This window comes from Castor canadensis, chromosome 18, assembly GCF_047511655.1.
Source record: "Castor canadensis chromosome 18, mCasCan1.hap1v2, whole genome shotgun sequence".
In the NCBI taxonomy this organism is placed as follows: Eukaryota; Metazoa; Chordata; class Mammalia; order Rodentia; family Castoridae; genus Castor; species Castor canadensis.
This window is the reverse complement of record NC_133403.1, coordinates 46,492,367-46,513,370: the sequence shown is the minus strand read 5'-3', so window position 1 is coordinate 46,513,370 and position 21,004 is coordinate 46,492,367. Positions and strand designations below refer to the sequence as shown.

Below are 21,004 nucleotides of genomic sequence, written 5' to 3'. Positions count from 1 at the left end.
CACTGATTACTGTATTAGCTGGGGGTCTCAGCACCCAAGATCCTTCAGGAGCTGTGACACTACAGGGGCCACCCACTGCTGCCGGACGCCCAGGATTGCAATAGCCGCCAAGCGCCCAGGCCACTGGAGGTTGGAGCCCAGAGCGACCAGCCTCCAGCCTGAGCGTCCACAGCCACGAGTCTCTGCCTGCTAAAGCCTGTAGCAGTGGCCCCCGGCTCTCAGGGCTTGGAGCTGTGAGCCTCTGGCTCTACCAGTTCAGCCCCTGGCCCTTGGTCACTCAGGGGCCCACGGAAAGCTTCTATTTATCTTCTGATGAGTCTTAGCTAGTAGAGCAAAAGGACTCCACCCAACAGATTGGCAACAGTATGTTCTGCCTGGCTTCTTCAGTGTTTGTTGAGTGAGTAATCAAGTGACAGGGAGGTTATGGATACTTTTAGGCACCTTCACACAGCACTCAGCCATTAAGCTATGGGGAAGCCCATATCACATGGAGGCTCCAGTCTAGAGATGGCATTGATGGGCACAGAAGCCAGCCCTGTCAGCCCTGCAGCTATCTGAACACAGCTGCAACAGGAGATCCTGAGAGAGAAGACAGGGAGAGAGAGATGGGTAGAGAAACAAGAGACAGAAAGAACCAGAGAGAGGGAGACAGAAATGGGGAGAGACACAGATCAGGGCTACTGCTGCTTTGGCCCTAAATTCTGGATTCTCACCCTGCATCCACAGTGCAGATGCTCCCAAGAACCAGACGCTCCCAAGCCAGACCAGGGGAGAGCAGGTAGCTGGCACTGGGGCTTGTCCATTGGGCTTTTCCCTCACATTTCCAGACATGGTCAGGTCCTCCTGTCCTGCCTAGACACACAGCGTGGTGTGCGACAGCAGCTCATAGCTGTGCTCGGGGCCCACGTGGCACCCTGAAACCTTGGGTACTGGGAGGAGGCTCCAGCCATGGATGGTACCGCTTGGCATTCTAGGATTCCAGTGCAGAGCAGTCTCAGTCGTCTGGGGAACAGGTGGCTGGAACCTGCTTGCCATCAGTCTGTCCAGGCTCCCCCGTTACCCACGGACAGGTCTGGTCTTCAGCAGCTCCACCCCTCAGGCCTCAGTTTCTTTATGTGGGGTGTGGAAGTAGCCACCTTCTCCCTTCTTGGGGTTGTTATAAGGATTCAGACCAGTGTGTCTTTGTACAGCCTTGATCAGTGCCTGGCAATGCAAGCCACTCTTGTGACTTCCCTTTGGCGCGACCTGAGAACCCCAGGGGACTATGGAGAAGGGGTGGGGGACCGAAAGTGGCTCCATTCTTCATGCTTTGGCTGTGCAGCTTCGCACTGTGGTCCACCTTGTCTTACATTTATGGGCTGAATGTATCCCCTGTCCCCAGAGTGATGGTGTTGGCAGGTGGGGTCTCTGTTAGTGCTTAGGGCTCAATGAGAACGTGGGATGGTGCCTTGTAAATGGAGGAAGGGCCCAAAACCCCCCTCTCTGCCATGAGGGGACACAGCAAGGTGGTGGCCACATGTGAACGGGAACTGGGTGTCCCCAGGAAACAAGCACTGCCGACCTTGTGCACCAGGAGGTCTTTTGTGAGATCTCTGGGTTTAATCAGTGACTGCACACCATCCTGAATGTCACTACCAAAGACACAGAACCTGGCTTAGCGCTGAAGGAGCTCCAAACGGGCAGAACATGGAGCACTGGCCTGCCACCTTCACGAGTGCCAAGATCACAGGGGTCAGGAGAGACCAAGCAGCCATGGCAGCCAAAGAACAAACTGTAGCATTGTGCCACTGGGTTGGGGTCTTCCCTGGAGAAGCTGCTGTGGGACACTGGCTAGGATCTGAGAATCTGGTAGCCTGATAGTCCCAGGTTATCTCTGGACTGTGTCCTTGAGAGAGGATCCTGCTCTAACCCTCCCGACCTCTGGTTCACTCCGAGAGGACCCCCTGTGTCTGTTTACCTCATCACCCAAGACAGAAAGGGTAGAAAAGATTTTTTGGGGGGCACTGGGATTAAACCCAGAGCCTCTCAAAAGCTAGGGAGGTGCTCTACCACTGTCCATGTAGAAAAGTTTTATTAGAGTTTGGGCTTTAAAATGACAGTGAGATACCGGAGCAGGACGGTCCTTGGCCTGCAGGCCTGGTTCTCACTATCACGTGACAGAGGACCTCAGGACCCTTGCTGGGCCATCCGCCCAGCTGCACAAGACGCTCCTTCCTGCAGGACAACATGGACAACACAGGAACGTGCTTGGTGAAGGGCAGAGCAGGGTGGCCCCATGAGTGGGAGGGAGCCTTGGACCTGTTTGTCCTGTCTGGGCTGAAAGGCGGGAACTGCTCATGGCTCTGGGGAGAAGATGGTGGGCAGATGGACACAGGTGTGGCCAGGCTTGGTGAGGGAAGCATAGAGACTGCCGGGAGCCTGCCTGCTCTGTAGCCTCTTTCTCATCTCAGGGCAAGCTCAAGTCCAGCCCTGGGGTCAGCAAAGCAGGTTCTGGGCTAGCCTCTCTCTGCACTGGGCACCTGAAAGTATGAAGTGGGGAATGAAGCCTCTGTCACCTGTGAAAGGGATGGCGCCTGCTCTCCACATGGCTGGTGGTGTGTGATCGCTAATTTCCCGTCACGCCTGGAACAAACTCAGTGCCTTACTTTCTCTGAGCCTACATGGGTGGCCCTGCCCTTGGACTCATTCTCTCCCCTGCAAAGGCCCCCATCCCACCTCAGGTCCTTCCCTGTGGCTGCTTACCCTCAGATCAGAGCAGCGTGGGCTCCATCTCCTCCCTCCGTCCCCTGATCAGAGGCCCTTTCTGGTCACTCAGGAGCCAGCTCTCCTCCACAACTCCTACTTCCACAAGGCCAAGAGGTGACACTGGCATGGCTCCAGGTAGCGATGCTACCGCCCGCCTGGCTGCTCTGAGGTCTCAACACAACCCGTCACTGTTCCACCTGTCACAGGTGCAGAGATGTTTTCTTGCCTGGGACCTGTGGCTCACCGCCAGCCATCCTCCTCTTCCTGGCTGAACCTCGCTTCGGCTCCAGGTGCTGGAAGACCCCTCCACAGCCCCAGGGAGAGCAGGTTGATGGGCCTAAGCCAGAGGGACTCAGCCTCGGGGCCCTGCGGGAAGTCTGCGGTTGTGTGAAGGGCACGGTTGTGGTAGGCTGACCCAGGGACACTGATGTCTCTGAAAGTCCCCATGTCAGAGCACCCAGAGAGAAGGTAGGTCCCTCCTGGCCGGGGAGGGGGAGGCACGGGAGGCAAAGGGTGTGCAACCTCCCATGCTCTGTCTGTCTGGAAGGAAGCAGCAGCAGCTTGGGATCCTGCACTCAAACCTGGGGTGAGAACAGTGGGCCAGGCTGGCGGCCTGCTGGGTGGACAAGGCCTTGATCCTAATCCTGGGGTCTGGCTCCGTGCACGTGGCAGACAGGTCCTGAGTGTGCACGGCATTCCCTCATGCAAACGGAGCTGGCTCTGGCTCCCGGAAGGTGGTACCGGGTCAGACTGCTGGGCGGGTGAAATCTGGCACTTGGAGACTCCTCGTCTCCATGGACGAACTGGACACAATGGTCTCTGGAGGACTTGGGAAGCCCAGCACAGGAAGGTTCCAGTGGACAGTGGGAAGACCTTCTGTCAGTCCCATCACCCCAAGTGCAGGGTGTTGGCGCCACTCCCATGCCCAGTGAGGTCACTTGTCCGTCCAGTCCCAGGGGAGGCCCTGGCTGTGCTCCTGGTCTGCAGGCCCCAGTGGGATGACAGTGCAATGCAAGGTGACTAGAAGGAAGTAGTGCAAGGCGAATCTGCCACAGGGCACCCGGCAGCAGAGAAGGACACACCCACGGCACATGCCGGCGTCCCCCCCGGTCACTGGTTGGGCGCCCTTGCCCTTTGCAGCTCCTCTGTCTTTCACGGCCAGCGTTGGCTTTAGGGTGCCCACAGTGCACGAGGCAGGGACAGCCCCAGCAGTAGCAGCTGCGGTGTGGATGGCCCGGGTCTGTGCGCAGCCGAGGTGCAGGAACATGCAGCCAAGCCGTTCTGTGCACCACTGTGGCCCTGGGGCCCAGGCTGGTCTGCACCATCTGCCCCCACTGGGGGCTCGCCACACACCAGCCAGTCCCTGGCAGTGGGCTGTGGGTACCCAGGTGCTGCCTCTAGCTCGCCATCCAACACCTTCCAGTACTCCTGGCCACGGAAGAAGTACGATGCACCTGCAGAGAAGAGGCAAGCTGAGCCTGGGTGCCCCAGTAGGATGGCGGGATACCAGAGTGCAGGGTTGGTGGGAGCCTGAGGTCACCGTAGCCAGGTCAGTCTGTCTGGGCTATGCCTGTCGCAGACCCTGACACAGGTCTGGAGCTGTGGGAGGCAGGGATGAATGGTGACCTCAAGTTTCTTTCCTTTACTGGGTTTTTTATCCAGGATCTACCCTGCGCCTGGCTGTTCTGGGTAGTAAAAGCATAGCACTGAAAGGCAGAGACACCCACTTGGCCTGGTAGAACCAGCTCTGGGTAGGGAAGTTCCGTGTGGTTGGGTTTGCAGAGCCTGGGGACACGAAGCCAGGAAGCTCAGGAAAGCTCCCTCCCAGCTGCGCGTTGGGGCCCGAGCCTGGGGCAGGGTCGTGGGGGTCTGGGGAAGGTCAGGTCCAGTGTGTATGGGAGAAGCAGCAGGAGGCGGGTATGGGTGGAGGGAGTGAGCAGGGAAGAGGCAGACAAACCCAGGGTGGATGGGGCATGGCGAGTGTGGGGTGTCAAGTTCATGAGTTAGGGTATAGATTCCTGAGGGTCAGGGGTCCTCAGTGCTCACGCTGACAGGCAACGGTTGGGCAGTTCCTCCCAACAACCCCACTGTGACCCCTGTTCTACCGATGAGGAAACTGAGGCTGGACAGCCTTGCCTCCACCTGGCGCTCACCATCAGACCAGCGCATGGCGTCGTCCAGTGTGCTGGGGACACCCCTCCACGGGGGGCCCTGGGCGGGGTAACCAGGGTCCATGCGCCTCGTGTGGTCATCGTAGCGCCAATATAGCTGGTCCTTAAAGAAATAAGTCCTGTCATTGTGGGCCCAGGAGAAGGCAGCATCGATGCCGCCCGGCGGGAGGCTGAAGTCGGAGATGGGCCGCGGATATCCTTCCTCTATGTTATTGTCCTTAAACACCCAATATCTGTCTCCTGGGGGCAAGAGAAAGAGCCATGGGCTGGGGCTCGGCCCACCCGAGGGCAGGGGCTCCAGCCCTGCCTTCCCCCGTGCCCGTCACCCTTGCCCAGGTGTGGGAGGCACAGCAACCACCATATGGTCCCCGTCCCCCTCCACCACCTGTCACAGTGCCTAGGAGTCTACTGAGCACCTACTGTGTGTGTGGCATGGGTCATTCCGTGTGCCCCCAAGTTGTGCTCTGGCGGCCACTTACAGAAAGGGAACATCTGACCACCCGGAGATGCTTGTTCTTCCTCTCCAGTTCCCCACGATCAGCAAGGCACTCCGTCAGAGGCCTAGTGACGAGTGGGGTTTTCACACCTTTGTAGACTCTACACAGAAGCAAGACTCTTAAAAACCCTCTGCTAAAGCTGGATGCTGGTGCTCAGGCCTGTCATCCCAGCTACACAGGAGGTAGAGATCAGGAGGATCTCGGTTCAAAGCCAGCCCAGGCAAATAGTTAAGGAGACCCTACCTTGAAAAAAAAAAGACAAAAAAGGGCTGGTGGAGTGGCTCAAGGTGTAGGCCCCGAGTTCAATTCCAAATACTAAAAAACAAACAAACAAACAAAAAACACACCTGTAAGGAGGGAGGAGTTAACATGACCTTGTGGGTAGGAGGCCCATGTGGCCTCCAGTCTGTCCCCAGGGTTCTCTCCTAGCCACACAGGAAATAGTAACATGAGGGAGAAATCTGCTTCACGTTTTGTCCAGACCACCACAGTGACTTTATACACACCAGACTGGATGCTCCTTTTTTCTTTCTCTTTTTTTTTTTTTTTTTTACAGTATTGGGGTTTGAACTCAGGGCCTTCACCGTGAGCCATTCCACCAGCCCTATTTTTGTGGAAGGGTTTTTTTTTGAGATAGGGTCTCGTGAACTATTTGCCCAGGCTGGCTTTGAACTGTGATCCTCCTGGTCTCTGACTACTTAGTAGCTAGGATTACAGGTGTGAGCCACTGGTGCCTGGCAAAATAAATTTTGACAGTCTCCAATATATAGCAGGGGAGTAGGGGGGTTGGCTCAAGTGCAAAGCCCTGAGTTCAAAATTCCGGTACCACAAACAAAAAAAAAACCAAAAATAAGAGCAGCTGAGCTGGGTGTCTGTGGCTCACACCTGTAATCCTAGCTACTCAGGAGGATCGCAGTTCAAAGCACGGGCAAACAGTTTGCAAGACTCTATCTTGAAAAAACCCATCACAAAAAAGGGTTGGTGGAGTGGCTCAAGGTGTAAGCCCTGAGTTCAAATCCCAGCAATGCAAAAAAAAAAAAAAAAAGGATAGAACAGCAGCTGAGAAAAAGCCAGGGCAGGACGAATGTGAAGGAAGAAAGAAAAACCTCAGGAGTCCTGGGAGGCATGGCTTATTTCTGAAAGGCGACTCTCCAGGAAGCAGACACAAAATATAAGCAACATAAATCCAGAGACTCTGCTAGACACATGTTGTCCCCTGCTGCTCGGACAGGTCCTCGTGGGCAGCCTCCAGCCTGAGTGAGGGGTCCCTGAGCTTCAGGCCTGCAAAGGCTGGCTGGGTGACGTGAATAAGGGAGGAGTGGTTACAGAGCAAGCCTGAGGACCGTCTCCACCTCCTCAAAGGTCAGCACCTCCCTTGCTTGTGGAAGTAGCTGGTGCACCGAGTCAAACAGCATCACCCCAAGTTTGCACCCCCACCCTGGAACCTCAGAATTGTGGCCTTAGTCCCTGCAGGCTCTTTGGCTCAGAAGGGACTGTGATGGACTAGCCTCGGTCGGTGACTGGTGACCTCACGGTAACCCAGGTGGAGGAAGAGATAGGAGGACAGCTTGGCCTAACTGGAGAGGCTGGACAGAGGCTCCTTCAAGCCCCAGGAAGCCACCTGGCCACTCTGATTCAGGACCTGGACCCGCCGCTGTGAGAGGTGAGTTCCTGTTTCCTCCAGGGAAGGGGACCAGGAAGCTCACACCCGCCTACTCCCCACCCTGGCTCTCCTTTTCCTGGTTCAGATGTGGATGCAAGAGAAATGACCCCTAGTGACTAAGTGACAAGGGCTGCAGGTTTTCCTCAGAGCTGGGGTGGGGTCACAGAGGTAGAGGCAGCTGTGTGCACACCTGCTTTCCTGTCCCTGCTCCTCCTAGCCCCCTGCACAGCTCCAACCACTGCCCTCTTGGTGCTTTGCACTCAGCAGGGCCTCACACTGGCTGTTCTCCCGGCTTGGACTCTGCTTCCCGGACTCAGCTCCCTAAGCTGAGTGTTTCCCTAACAGGCTGCTTTCCACTGTCACCTCTTCCTTCTCGTGGTGCTGAACACCACCCGCAGGTAACATTCTGGCTATTGTCAGAGCTCCCTGCTGCCCCCACTAGAACGAAGGAGGGGTTTTGCCTGTGTGTCCTCTGTGTTATACCTGCATTATCTACCACAGCATACAGTGGGTGCTTAATACACATCCGTCAAGCTCACAAATGAGCAAGCTGCTCCGTGCTGTGTTTTAGACCAGTGGGATAAACCATGGGACCGGCCTCCTGCAGCCACCATTGGCAGAGCCAGCAGACTGCAGGAGGCAGGGAGGCTGCAGGCATGGGGAGACCTACTCACCTTTGAAGAAGACAATCTTGTGGTCACTGGTGCGCTCATACACGGCGTCCACGCTGTCCAGATGCAGCGGCAGGCCCCGCCAGAAACGGTGCATCTGCGCTGGCTGCAGGGACACTAGGTGCCGGTCCCGTGTCAGTCGCCAGAAGTATTTGCCTAGGGATGGAAGGGAGTGTCTGAAGGGGGCTTGTCCCTCTGTGTTTCCCCCTGCCCCACCCCTGGGCCCTGTGCTACCTTTGAAGAAGAAGGCTTCTCCCCGGATCTGGGCCACGGCGTCGAAATGGGTGGTGCACCTGTGAGGCACATCCTTCCTGGGCCTGCGAGGCAGAGAGCCGGGTGGGCTGGGAGGCTCCAGACCTGGGTCGTCGCTAGAGTGGGACTACCCAGAACCACAGGCACAGGCACCCTTCAAGGGAACACACGTACCCACTGCAGCTTCTGCCATCATGGTGTTTGGTGGGAGAGAGAATTAGAACGAGTACCTCTGCCCCTTCCCAAGTGGGAAAAGGCCTAGTCTCAGAACACAGCATGGCGAGTCTCACTGGCACAGGCCACCGGTGGGAAGAGACTGGGTGTCACACCCCAGAGGCCCACTGGGCCCTATCTACCACAGAGATGACTGCAGGCATGGGGTCCCAATTCCAGTTCTGAGCCTTGTTCCTCAGAAAGGGAATTCACAACACTACTGATAATAACTAACAGTCAGGACAACTTAACGTCCTCAGGCAGAGAGCTCGAGAAACGGAGGAACGTCCTCACGAGTGGGTGCCCACTCTCAATCAGAAGCAGTGAGAGCAGGGCAACAGTGGCTCACGCCTGTAATCCTAACTGCTCAGGAGAAGAAATCAGGAGGGCTGTGGTTCAAAGCCAGCCCGGGAAAATGGTTCACAAGACCCTATCTAGAAAAACCCTATCACAAAAAATTGGGCTGGTGGAGTGGCTCAAGGTGAAGGCCTGGAGTTCAAACCCCAGTCCCACCAAAACCAAACACTTAAACAAAAACCCCAAGAGAACACGGTATCATAATATCACACAGGACAGGGTCAGTGCACACTGCAGCGCTTTTCTCAGGACTCTGGGCCATGTTGGGGGCAGCTGGGTCTGGGAAGGGCAGTGCTGGATGAGGACATGCAGACCAGTGTGTGGTGATGAGGACCATGGCTTACGGGGTGCTGGACCGATTGTTGGGGGCCTCTGGCAGGAGGGGAGGCTCCTCGGGCTCTGGAGCATCCAGCTGTGCTGTGGGGGACACAGACTCCCTCACTCCTGTGGAGATAAGGAAAACCACACTGAATCTGGGGTCCACCCCTGCTAATTTACCAGTCCCTCTAGGAACCCCAAGAAGGGAGCCTAGCTGCTGGGCTGACAGGCGAATCAACCTGGTTCCACCCCATGGAGCCGGTGTCCAGGAGGGACTGGACCAGCTAGGCAAGGCCAGGAGCTACAAAGATGCATTGGGAAGCAAAGTAGCTCTAGGGCCACCAGCTGGGTGCACAGCTGAGAGTGGACAATGGGGATCCACTGAGAACTCAGCATTCCCATTCACGGCACCATTTCCGAGAGCCGGGGCAGGGGCGGGGGGTCCCCCACCACCTGGGTGCACGGCCGAGAGGAGACAGCAGGGGTCCATTGAGGACTCAAGTGTCCCCGTTCATGGCACCATTCCCAAGAGCCAAGGGGGATCCCCCCCCTACCAGATGAGAGACAGATACAATTACCCAGCCGGGAAAAGGGGCCAAGTCTGACTCCCCACAACACACAGAACCCTGAAAACAGCATCCAAGGAAGAAGCCAGACACAGACCCACACTGCACGATTCTACCAAGTGTCCAAAAAGGTAAACCCTCAGACTTCGGATTCGTGGCGACCAGACGGGGGAGGGCAGTTAACAGCCTAGGGTCCCCTTTGGAAGGGTGGGGGTGAGGACAGTAACGGAACTGGATGGGTAGCGCTTGCAGTGTGGGTCCCACAGGAAGGGGTCCTAGGTCAGACACTGCTTCTGTCTTGGCTTTGTATGGTTCTGTGGGTTATCCTGACTGCTGGTGCCTGTGTTTTCTCTGTATGTGGGGTGGTACCTTGTCTCTCGCAGAGTTGGAAGTGTTGGGGCTTGGGGTTCCATCACTGCTGCTGTCAGGAGACTGTAAGCATTTGGGGTCCCCAGGTGTGATGTGGGAAGGCAGAGAGCCTGGCCCATCTGTGTGTCCACCATCCCCATTATTCTACTAGCAGTCAGCGCGGTCCATATGGTTCCAGAAGCTGAGGACGCAGCTTGTGAGCAGAGCTCACCAACCACCTGGGTGCATGGTTCCTCCCCCATCGTCCAGGCAGCCTGTGTTTGGCTCCAGGGACACTCACCATACAGCTGCCAGACGCGCACCCGGTCCTCGTATGGAAGCCCATAGCGCAGGGGGTCGCCCACAGGGCCCTGGTAGTACGGCCTCATGATGGAGCTCAAGGCAGCCACATGGCCCAGTCCAATGGCGTGACCAAACTCATGGACGGCCACTGCGAACAGGTCCATCCCATGGGCATCTGGGGACATTGGAGCCACGTGAGCCAGGGGACACTCCCCTCCTGAGCTGTAGGACTGTGCGCAGTGGCACTGCCTGCAGGGGGATTTGGTCCTGTCAGTGGGCACTGCAGGGTCCTTCAGGCTCTGTAGGACCTTTCTCCTGGAGGGCTCTTGTTACCCTCACGTAGGGGACACAGGGGACATGGCCCCACGGTGGATATTTCAGGATTTGCAGGACACCTGGGTTCCCAAGGCTCTCGTATCGCAGGTAGATTCTGTATGCGTGCTGGGCTCCCAGTACCAGGGAGAGTCAACAGTGAGGGGCGCCAGCCAGGGTCGGCCAGCGGTGCCCTGGCCACAGGCAGGCTAGGGGCCCCCAGGCAGGCCTGTGGTGTCCTGGCCATGGATGGGCAAGGGGCCTAGCCAGGCTGACCATGGATGTCCCGGGTCAGCCTGGGTGACTGGCACAGCCCAGCAGGTCTCAGGCACTGGCTGACTCAGGCCGGGCAGACAACACAGCCTAAGTAACACGGTTTGGGGTTTTGCATTATGGTCCATAGCTACATCTCAGTCCTACAGAGCTGGGTGTCTCTTTCTAGCATTGGAGCCTGTAGGGTCCACAGGGGCTTTGAAGGCCTTGAGGTACCCTAGCATCAGCACCAGCCCCGTGCGTACCTGAGGAGCGAAAAGTCCAGGCCTCGTCATCATCAAAGTGCGTGTCCCCAGCAGTGTGGTGGTCGCCAGGGAAGAAGGCATGGGCTACGGTGCCGCCAGGGCCGTCGAAGGGGTAGCCATCATTGTGGTCAGCCTTAGAGAAGTCGATCTGGATGTCGGCGGTGCTGCCTGCCACCTCGTGGAAATTCAAGGGCGTGATGTCACTCCAGACCTTGAGAGCATAGTACATGAGTGCTCGCACTGTGTCCCGGCCCAGTGGTGAGTCCCGTGGGAACGTCCGGACCCTGGAGTGGGGGTGAGACCAAGGTTCAGGCCATGGAACACAGGGGCCTGCCTGGGGCCTCCCTTCTTGGTGACACCCTGCCCTCCCCAGCTGGGGTGCCCATGCCAAGAGGAGGTATTCTTTGACCTTCTGCCTTTCTCCTGTCCCCAGAAGGCAGATCTGGTGCCTCATGAAGACACCAGGAGTTCACCCACCATGGACAGGGTCACAGAGGGAGGTGAGTCCAGGGGCTGGGACGCCAGGGCAAGCAGCAGTGTCAGTTTCCTACAGGTGCCTGATATCTATTAGTCCCTGGCCCCTTGCAAACCTCATCTTCTCACCAGTTACCCTGCCCCAGCTGAGCCCCTCCGACCTGGCTCTGGCCCCAGGGGACAGCAGACAGGGTCAGTTCAAGTGTGCTGGGTCAGTGTCCCACCAAATTCGAACCCTCTGCAACCACAGAACGTGGCCTAGATTGGAATGAGGGTGTCTCCCTCTGCAACTAAGGCAAGGACTGGATGTGCTTGTGGGCCCCAAGCCCTATAAAAAATCAGAGAGGAGACACAGAGACCCAGGGAGGGGACGGTCACATATAGGCAGAAGGAGAGGTGGGAGATGGAGGGCTGAGGACAGGTCCTTCTTCAGGCTCCAGAAAGGACTGGTCTGTCCACACCCTGACTCTGGACTTCTGGCTTCCAGAGCACTTGAGAGTAAACCGCAGTGGGTGGGAACACATCACGGCAGGCTTAGGGTTCTAGTGCACCAAGATGCTGGGCTGCTGGACCCTGCTCCTGGCTCACACCCACCTCCACGAAAGGTTCCTCTTGTTCCACTTGGTGGGTGACAGAGCCTGGCGCTTCCTACGTGCCTGGGCCACAGGGGGTAGGTCTGGGAGGGAGCAGCGTGGCGTCTTCATCAGGGCCAGAGTGGCCTCGTCTGTGGGTTGGGTGCAGGTCAGCAGCCAGGGCTGGGGCCCCGGCAGGTCCACCTGAGGTCTCTGGGTGAGCCCTTCCCACTGCCCCCACCCCCAACTAGGGTTGAGGACGTTCAAGATCCAGGCCCTGGCCGGCTGTGGTCAGCAGCAGAGCCCGAGCAGTCAGGTGGGGTGTGGACCACGGTGTCTCCTGCCCCTCCCACAGAACTGACCCAGGGTGCCAGTGGCCTCCAGGCCACCAAACTGCTGCATGGCGGCAATGGCCTTGGAGAGCTCCTCCTGTGTCTGCAGCTGTCCTGTTGCAGGGTCAGCTGGGGGCAGGTAGCCGAACCTGCTCAGCCACTCCTGGGGGCAAAGAGAAGAGTGAGGGATGGCCAGGGCACAGCTCCACCCCACGAGGAGCCTGTTTGGGCCCACACTGCTGCAGAGGCCAGGCGTCTCCAGCCCTGGTCACCACTGCCCAGCCCCACCCCAAGGACCTTTCTTAGCTTCTTTTCCAGTCAATTAACAAACTTGACACCTCTTACATGAGGTGAGCTTGTGCAGTGCATAACCTGTACAACTGCTCACAGCAGCCCTGCCCCACCTTCCTCCTCCTGAGGCAGCAAAATGCCCAGGAAACACTTCAGTGGGATTAGTAGGAGGCATGGCTCAAGTGGTAGAGCACCTGCCTATCGAGTGCACGGCCCTGAGTTCAGATCACAGTTCTGCCAAAAAAAAAAAAAAAAAAAAAAGGAAAAAAGTGGAATTAGGCTAGCTCGCTCGGTGGCTCACTCTTGTAATTCCAGCTACTTGGGTGGTGTAGGTAGAGACCAGCCCTGGCAAAGTTAGTGTGAAACCTTACTTTAGTCTTAGTATACATGCTACCAAAACAAGCTTGAGACTCCGCCTCAAAAACAAAATAAAAAAGCAAAACAGAAGGCTGGTGCCAGTGGCTCACTCACACCTGTAGTCCTAGCTACTTGGGAGGTAGAGATCAGGGAGATCATGGTTTGAGGTCAAAGCAGGCAAAAAACAAAACAAAACAAAACAAAACAAAGCAAGGCCCTATTTCAAAAATACCAAGTAGAGTGGCTCAAGTGGTAAGAGCTCCTGCCTGGAAAGTGTGAGCCCCGAGTTCAAACCCTAGCACCAAGATTAAAAAAGCGGAGTCAGGGATTTAAAGTCAGGGATCACCTGCTGAAAAGGGTCTCTGCCCTCATGGGGACAGTCCTCCCCCCACAGCTTCAGTTTCAACCACCAGGTGGCGCTCGACCCACGTGCTGGTACAATAAAAGTCACTGTGCCTGTGACCCAGGCAGATCTACAGGTGGTGCAAGATGGGGTCCAGGTACTCTCTGAGCCCCACCTCTCACCTGGACCTGCTTTGAGAAAGGCACACACCACGGGTGACATGCTGGGGGTTCAACTTGCTGACCTCTTTCTTTCTGATGGACATTGAAAAAATTCTCTGGACTCATTTCTGCAGCTTCCAGGTCCCACAGCTCCTGAAAGTGTGCAGCCCCTGTCTGGCCTGTCCTGAGCTGTGATGACCACGGCTCGTGGCCTGGCAGGTGTGGCAGGAACAGGGCTCCACCTCCCCACACTCTCCAAGGCCTCAGTCAGGGACAGGCCACACTGACCCCACTGACCTGGAGAGAAAGCTTCAGTGATTTGCATAGAATCTGAATATACCTGTAGAGCAGCTTGGTCCTCCTCTCCAGGTAACACTGGCTACTCCCAGTGTTCCATAATTTACACCTCCCAGAACCTCCCTGCACCTCAGTGGGAGGCCCGTGAGCGTGCAAAGCTGGAGACACCCATGAACCAAGGGCAGAGCCCTCCCAGTGGACCTGCGGTAGGGCAGCACCTGGAGTGACAACTGACATCTGCCTGAGGTATCCCAAGGCTCTTGTGCCCGGGACACTGGCCTAGACCTGCCCCGTCAGCTTTGGGCTCTGCCCCTGTCTTCCACAACACACCGGAACAAGCCACATCCATCACCCCAGGACAGGCTGAGCACCTCCTACTCTGCTGCTGCTTCAGATGCCCGGAGAGAATTCCCTGTGAAACACACATTTTGACGGCACACATTTTGCACGCAAAACGGTTTTACAGACGTTTGAAAGTTTTTTTTTTTTTTTTGGTTTTTTTTTGTGGTGATGGTGCTATTGGGGTTTGAACTCAGGACCTCATACTTGCTAAGCAGGTGCTCTACTATTTTGAGCCACTCCAACAGCAACGTTTGAAAGTTTTGATTCTGCAGTTTTCCTTTCCAGTGTTTGGTTTGTTCGTTTTGCGGTACCGGCTTTTTGTTAAGCCCACCAGTTACAGGGCCACAGGGCATCATGATTGCCACGGCCTGGTACCTCTGGCGCTTCCCCAGACTCCATTTGATGTCAGGTGCGGAGCACCTTCCTTCCTTTACCAGGGAGTCCATGTAGGGTGCTAAGGTCCTTGGGAAGACCATTGCCCCTCCTGGGCCTTCCCCACCTGTCAGCTAGGACAGCAGTTTATGGCTGCATAGAATGGGATTCAACACAGGCAGGTTGAGCTGGGGGCTGCACTGGCAATCCCAGGGTCCTGTCCCATGTCACCGGCACCACAAAGCCTGAGGCCCTACAGGTCAGGGCCCAGCATCCTGGGAGAAGCTGATCTGGGGTTCAGGGTACCAACAGCTGCAGGCCTCAGATGGACATGCAGACAGAAGTCCCTGCAGCCCAGCCCCATGCCCTGTCCTCCCACTTCAGGGGCCCTCAAGTGCCCGCGGTAATACTGTTACTTTGGCCTGGTGATTAACACATTTGAAATGTCAAACGAGGCTAACAGGCTGGTGGGGTGGCAGTAGGCCGAGGGGCCTTGGGCTGCCAGGCTGAGGAAAGCTACCCAGAGGCTGGGAGCCTGTGAACGGGCTGGGCTTAGCCAACACCTCATAACAAGCAACCCTTCCCCGCCATGCCCCTCTCCGCTCTGTCCCCTGGGGGTGCAGACCTCCCACATCTCCTGGTGACCCCACCCCAGCCCCTGCCCCCCAGTACCTTCAGAGCTGGTGCTGCACTCGGAGGTCCTGGACTGCCTGCTTCCTGCATCCTCCCTCCTCTGTCACCACGGAGACAGACCGCTGTCTCCAGGGCAACAGAGGCTGCAGCAGGCAGGCTGAGCAATGACAGGGTGAACCTTCCAGAAGGCCACTGGGGAGGGGGTGATGCCAGGAGGAGGGGTGAACAGGGGGTCCATCCTGTGTCTGGTATGTTGCACCGTCCCCCTGCAAGCTGGGCCATTACTGCAGATGAGGTGCTGAGGCCAGGGACACGGGAAAGCAGGCGACTGCCCGCAGATGCCATCTACACCCTGCTCTGTGCCACCAGCCCCTCCAGTTTTGTAGTTTCACGTTGGGCTGATTCCTGTCTCACTGTAACATTTATCACCATTTGACACAATGTATATCATTTTACAGCTCTAACGAGGCATAATGTACACAGCATAAAATCCCCTCCGATGATTTTAGCAAATTTATAGATACAGACACCACCCCGGGGCTGCTGCATGATTTCTTAACTGTCTCTTGGTGCCCTTGTAGCTCGGCCTGCAGCCCTGGTAGGGTGGACAATGTCCATGGCCCCAGGAGCCTCCAGGGGCTGCCCTGGTGCTTGGGCCACCTGCCAGCTGCCGGGCCACCACCAGGCCATAGCTCATTCCTCACTCCTCTCTGACTTGAGCCACCAGCCTGGGGAGATTCAGCTCCATCTCACAGGGGCGGAAACAGGTGCATAAGACGTGGCAGGGCAGTGGCTGAGTTCACACTCTTTCCTCCCCTCCCCCCCACTGGACATCAGGTGTGAGGTTGTTGGCGGGCATCACACCTGCCAAGAATCTGGATAAGTATAGCTGCAGAGGTCAGAGTGACCACAGGCTAACTGTTCCTCGCTCTCTCCACCCTACCTCCATCACAGCCCTCAGGCCCCTGGGAAGGCAGTGTCACCAGAACCTCCACATCCGGGGGGGGGGGGTCCAGGGTCACACACAGTGCACAGTGATGGCTCCGGCCTTGTGTCTGACCCACTTGGCTATGTGGCCCCTTTAAAAAAATAAAAAGGCACTGGCCAGGCCTTAGCTTCCTCTGCATGGCGGTTAGGGTGACCCGACACCCAGTGTCTCCCCAGATCTCCCTCTGCCCACCTGTGTGCCTGTCCCAAACACTCAGTGTGTGGGGCGCTGGGGAGACCAGGGCAGACCTGTCCAGTAGTAGATGGTATGGAGGGGAGGACGAAGGACAAAGACTGAGCACACAGTGAACACACAGTCACTTTAAGAGATCCTGACAACTAAGGGCCACTGAGCCATGAACTAGCCAATGTTCCCCACACCCCTGAGGGTCAACAGGAGGACAGAGCTGTTCTACTTGCTAATGCCCTTGTCCACAGCTGTGAACTAGCCTCCGCAAGTGGGCACTACTGCTATCTCCAGTTTACAGACAAGGAAACTGAGGCAGAATGCCCAGGCACTGACCCCGTCATGCAGTCAGTAAGTACAGAGCTGGGGTTGGAAACCTGGTGGTCTGCCTTCAGAGGCCATCCTGTAGGCAGGCACTGAGCTATGAGGGAGGAGAGGACCTGAAGGAGGGGCTGTGACCTGGTTGCTCAGGTCCTGGGGTGACCTGATACCTGGATATCCATGGCAGTAGAAACAGCAACTGCAAAGGTTTCAAAGCAGGCCCAGGCCCAGGAAGGGGCTGGTAGGCTGGAGGGGGATGGAGAGCAGGCAGTGCAGGGCCTGGCAGCCAGGAATGGAGTGGGACTTGACTCCAAGTGTGAGAGGACACAATGTCTGCAGCTGCCACATCACCCTTTCCCATCTTTGCAGGGAGCCACACTGTGCCCGGGCCCCAGCAGCTCACAGCCAGCACGTGACAGAAGTGTCCCCTTCATGTGCTGGGCACTGACCTGTACCCAGAACAAGGACTTAGGTGTCACTGGGGGAGCTCAGATTCACTGTCAACAGAGGCAAGACCCAGAGGTGCTCAAAGTACCCCCTGGGAATTCCCAAGAAAGGCCCACCAAGGTCCCAAACTCGTGCCAGCCTCCCCACCCTTTGCCTGAGAGCTGGGAGAGTGCAAACAAGGAGACAGAAGCTGGTAATTAACCAGGTCACAGAGCAGGTGAGCAGCAGCCGGGGGATCCAGAACCTGTCTGTGTTAATGGGCTACGTCAGGAAAACATGTCCTGATGACTATGAGGTCACGGGCTGAGGGGACATAAAGACGCTCTCCTTCTCGGGGAACTGTTTAACCATCCTGGCTGCCTTGGTTTGGGTGCAAAGGGACATCCCTGGGAAAGTCGGGCAAGGATGCAGGTCCTGGGGCCACAGGTTGTGTGCGTGAAGTTGAGAGCAAAGGGACCCAGAAGCCACTGGCTGTGGCCAAGACAGGAGAGTAGCTGATACCCAGCTCATTCAGGCTCCACACCCCAGCTCCCGTCACCACCATCAGCCTGGGCCACCCCGAGTCTTAGCAGCAGCCTAGCGGTGGTGTGCACCTGAGTGAAGAAAGCCAGACTCTGCTCTTGCATGTGGACCTCGCTGGTGTGAGTAGAACTCGGAGTAGAGGCTTTGGAGGGCTGACTGCCAAACTCTGCCACCATGAGCTGACTCTGGAGTCTGCCCCCAGCAGCAGCTCTCCAGCAGGATCCCTCAGACACTGAAAACGGCAGCATACGGGATCCTGGCACTGTACTAGAAACAGCCCGCATGTCTGTGCCATGCCTGGCTATGGGATGTGACATTTGTGCAGTGAAGTAAGAGCCGGTGACGGAGAGAAGCAGCAGACTCAGGCAGTCTGCAGAACATTCTCCCAGGCAGGGCACAGAGATGGTTGCTGCATGCCAACATATGAAAACTCCAGCCACACACCCACGGCTTGGGTGTGCCCAGCTGGCTTCTAGAAGGATCCTCAGGATGTGACTCCCTTCACCCCCTCCCCCGCAGCACCTTCCTGGGGCCGGCACCCTTTGCTGTGGGCATTACTGACTCAGGAAACTGAATGAGCAACCCAGGCCTACTTAGCTGTGCGCAGCAATTCTGGGAGGTTACAGCACCCCCTGTTGCCCTCTCTCCAGCACGGCCTGCGCGCCATCCTTGTCTGTACCCGCTGGCCTCAGGCCTCGGTCCAGGCTTTATGCACAGGCCATGCTGGGGCCGGGCTGGGAGGCCCCTCCCGGCCTCTGGCGCAGCGCTGTCTGGCACAGCCTGGTGGCACACACAAAGGGGCCCTTTTAGCTGATGCCCAGACCCAAATACTGGCTCTGCTGCCCCTAGAGGGCGGTCAGGAGGGGCGTCAAGGAGCCCCCACCCCCTGGTCCCGCCCACCTCTCACGGCCTCCAGCCCCGGGGCCCCTTGTTCTCAGGTGTCATCTCCAAGAGGGCCACCAGAGGGCGGCCCCCACCAAGACAGAAGCAGCAGGCCAGACACGGTTCCCACACCAGGGAGGGTCCCGCCTGTCTTGGGTGGAGGGTCCTGGACAGGGTTCTGAGTTTGGCATCCTTTTTACCCACAGAGTGGATACCAGGGCTCTGCTACTTCTGGCCAGGCTGGGGCCGCGTCCCTTGCTATGTGGGGCCTGCAGGTGCTTAGGAACCCAGAAGCCGGGGGGCGGGGCAAGGCACACAGGTACCAGCGCACGGGCCAACCTGTCGGCCCGGGGCTGTGCAAAACTTCCCGACTGCCCCGGGTGTGATCAAGCAACTTGGCTGGACCAGGGGCTCCACTGCCCAGCAGGCACTGATCCCATCTCCGTGAGCCCTCAAAACTACCACCTTTTCCAGCGCCTTGGGAACTGGAAGAGGACCCTGGAACAGGACGCCCCAAAGTGCGCACCGCGGCGGGGTGCCAGGAAACCCCAGCTATGAAGGCACCCAGAGCAGGAGTGTGGGACACCCCTATTTTAGACGCTGCTTGGAAGGCAGAAAGTAGCTCCTGGGGTTCCCTAGGTACCTGAAGTGATAGGAGGGATGGTATCACTGCCCTCTTCTCACCCGACCCTGGGACAAGTCCTACCAAACAAGCGGCTGCAGGTGCCGTCCAAGTCTCTGAAATCCATCAGGGCGACCTGCCTGGGCTGGAAGGTTTGGGAGCTCCGAATGTCAATGGCCCGTGGAAAGGGACCCTGGCCAGGACCCCATTAGGAGATTGCCTGCGTGGGCCGGCACTTGTGCTGGGCAGGAGACTGCCCCTGGCCCGGGTCCCTGGATCTCCGTGGACAACGGCGACCCATGCAGGGCCCTCATCATGAGCGGGCTCAACCCACTGCCTGCGCCTTCGCCGGGCTTCGCGGGCCTTGCGGTGGCCTGAACCACAGTCTGACCCAAACCTTCCGGGCTCCAGGAGACATCAGCCCGGCGGGCAGACAGCAGAGGTGTGGGACGAGGCCGGTGCGGCGGTTAGCAGGGCTCCCCAGCTCAGCTTGGGATAGCCGGGCTTGGGGGGACCGGAGGCCTTGGGATGCCCGCGGGTCCCCCCAACCAGCCGAGGTGGGACAAGGCGGGCCGCCCTCGCGGAGGAAGCGCAGGGGAACAGAGCCAAGATCCACGCCCAGTGGGGGGCTGGGGGCGGCTCCCCAACACTCACAAACTCGGGGAGCACAGGTTTTCCGGGCGCCTTACATGCGCGGCCCCGGCGCTTCCCCGGCTCGGGGCGCGCGCCCCTGCCCTCCGCGACTCCAGTCGGGAAGCACACGCGGCGCGCGGCTCCCGGTGGCTGTGACGCGGTCCCCATCCGCCAGGAGCCCCCTGTGGGATGCTCCAAGCCGGGCACCCGGACTCCGGATGGGCGACCACGTCCAGGGCGCCTGCGGCTACGGCGCCCTCGGACGCGCGGGGCGGGGAAGGGACCCGGTGCCCTCCAGACCTGCAAGCGTCAGCCTGCGCCCTCAGGCTCAGTTTCCCTGCCTAGGAAATGGGTCCAGGGCGCCCCGGGTTCCCGCACCACGCCGAGGTGCACAGGTGGGCTTCTCTCGTCTCCCCCGGCACCACGCAGCGTCCCGCCCTCCACCGCGCACTCACCACCCCCAGGCTGAGGTCCTCGGCGCGGGGCGCGGGCGCGGGCGCGGCGCAGCCCCCGCGGGCCGCCAGCGCGAGCAGCAGCAGCAGCCGGAGCGCGGGGCGCGGCGGGGATGGCGGGCCGGGTCCCCGGGCGGCGCGGCACCCCATGTCGCTGTCCGGGCCGCGTCGGCGGGGTGGCGAGGGTCCCCGCGCCCGCCCGCCAGCTCCGGGCCCCACTCGGCTCCGCGCCCGCTCCGAGCTCCGCGCTCCGCTCCGCCGGACTGAGTCGCGCGCCCGCCCGCCTCCGGGGCGGGGCCATGCTAATGAATGCTAATGAGTCCTTGCCCCGCCCACCACCTTAAAGGGCCCGCACCCGGACGGCAGGTCCGCGCCGTAAGGCGCTCGGGAGGTTCTCCGGACAGCCTCGAGGAGCGGAGCGGAGCGGAGCGAGCCGGCGGGGGTGCAGAGGTCCTGACCACCCTCGCGGAGCCGACCGCAGTCCCCCACCCGCGCCCCGGAGCCTGAGGCCGGGTTCTCGGTCACTCGGGACCTAGAGGCCGCCGCAGCGCGCACGATGGGCGCATGGTGGAGCCCGTGGGCCGCGGAGCCTGAGGGCGAGAGCGTGGGGTGGAGAGGGTGGAAGGGGGGTAAGAGTGGGAGGGGGTGAGAAGGGGTGAATGTGGGACGGGTGAGCGGGGGCTGTGCGGAGTTGAGAACGTGGGAGGGGGTGAGCATGGGGGGGTGAGCATGGGAGGGGGCGAGAGTGAGAAGGGGTGAGTGTGGGAGGGGCAAGCATGGGGGGGGTCAGTGCGGAAGGGGTCAACCTGAGAAGGGGTGAGCGTGGAAGGGGTGAACGTGGGA

At 58.7% G+C, this 21,004-nt stretch overlaps 1 protein-coding gene and 1 long non-coding RNA gene across 3 annotated transcripts in view; one reads left to right on the top strand and one right to left on the bottom strand.

Moving 5' to 3' along the window:
* The window catches only part of Mmp17 (matrix metallopeptidase 17), a 39,262-nt gene extending 18,951 nt beyond the window's left edge, over positions 1–20,311 (bottom strand). Inside the window, exons 1-10 of one of the 2 annotated variants that reach the window (XR_012443399.1) lie at positions 20,165–20,311; positions 12,343–12,475; positions 12,003–12,132; positions 10,935–11,218; positions 10,103–10,279; positions 8,914–9,013; positions 7,982–8,064; positions 7,751–7,903; positions 4,899–5,156; positions 2,743–4,199 (exon numbers count right to left, since the gene is read on the bottom strand). Coding sequence is in view for 1 of the 2 variants with exons in the window: in XM_020181223.2 (XP_020036812.2) it covers positions 3,916–4,199; positions 4,899–5,156; positions 7,751–7,903; positions 7,982–8,064; positions 8,914–9,013; positions 10,103–10,279; positions 10,935–11,218; positions 12,003–12,132; positions 12,343–12,475; positions 20,165–20,311 (1,749 nt within the window). In the remaining variant the exon portion in view is untranslated. Of the gene's footprint in view, positions 1–1,577; positions 4,200–4,898; positions 5,157–7,750; positions 7,904–7,981; positions 8,065–8,913; positions 9,014–10,102; positions 10,280–10,934; positions 11,219–12,002; positions 12,133–12,342; positions 12,476–20,164 lie in introns of those variants that run through there. The other variant, XM_020181223.2, reaches the window with a different exon arrangement.
* On the top strand, positions 7,899–13,195 carry LOC141418770 (uncharacterized). The gene is made up of 2 exons (XR_012443400.1): positions 7,899–9,584; positions 10,859–13,195. It is a non-coding gene; the product is annotated as an uncharacterized lncRNA (long non-coding RNA).
* Positions 20,312–21,004: the final 693 nt, after the last annotated feature.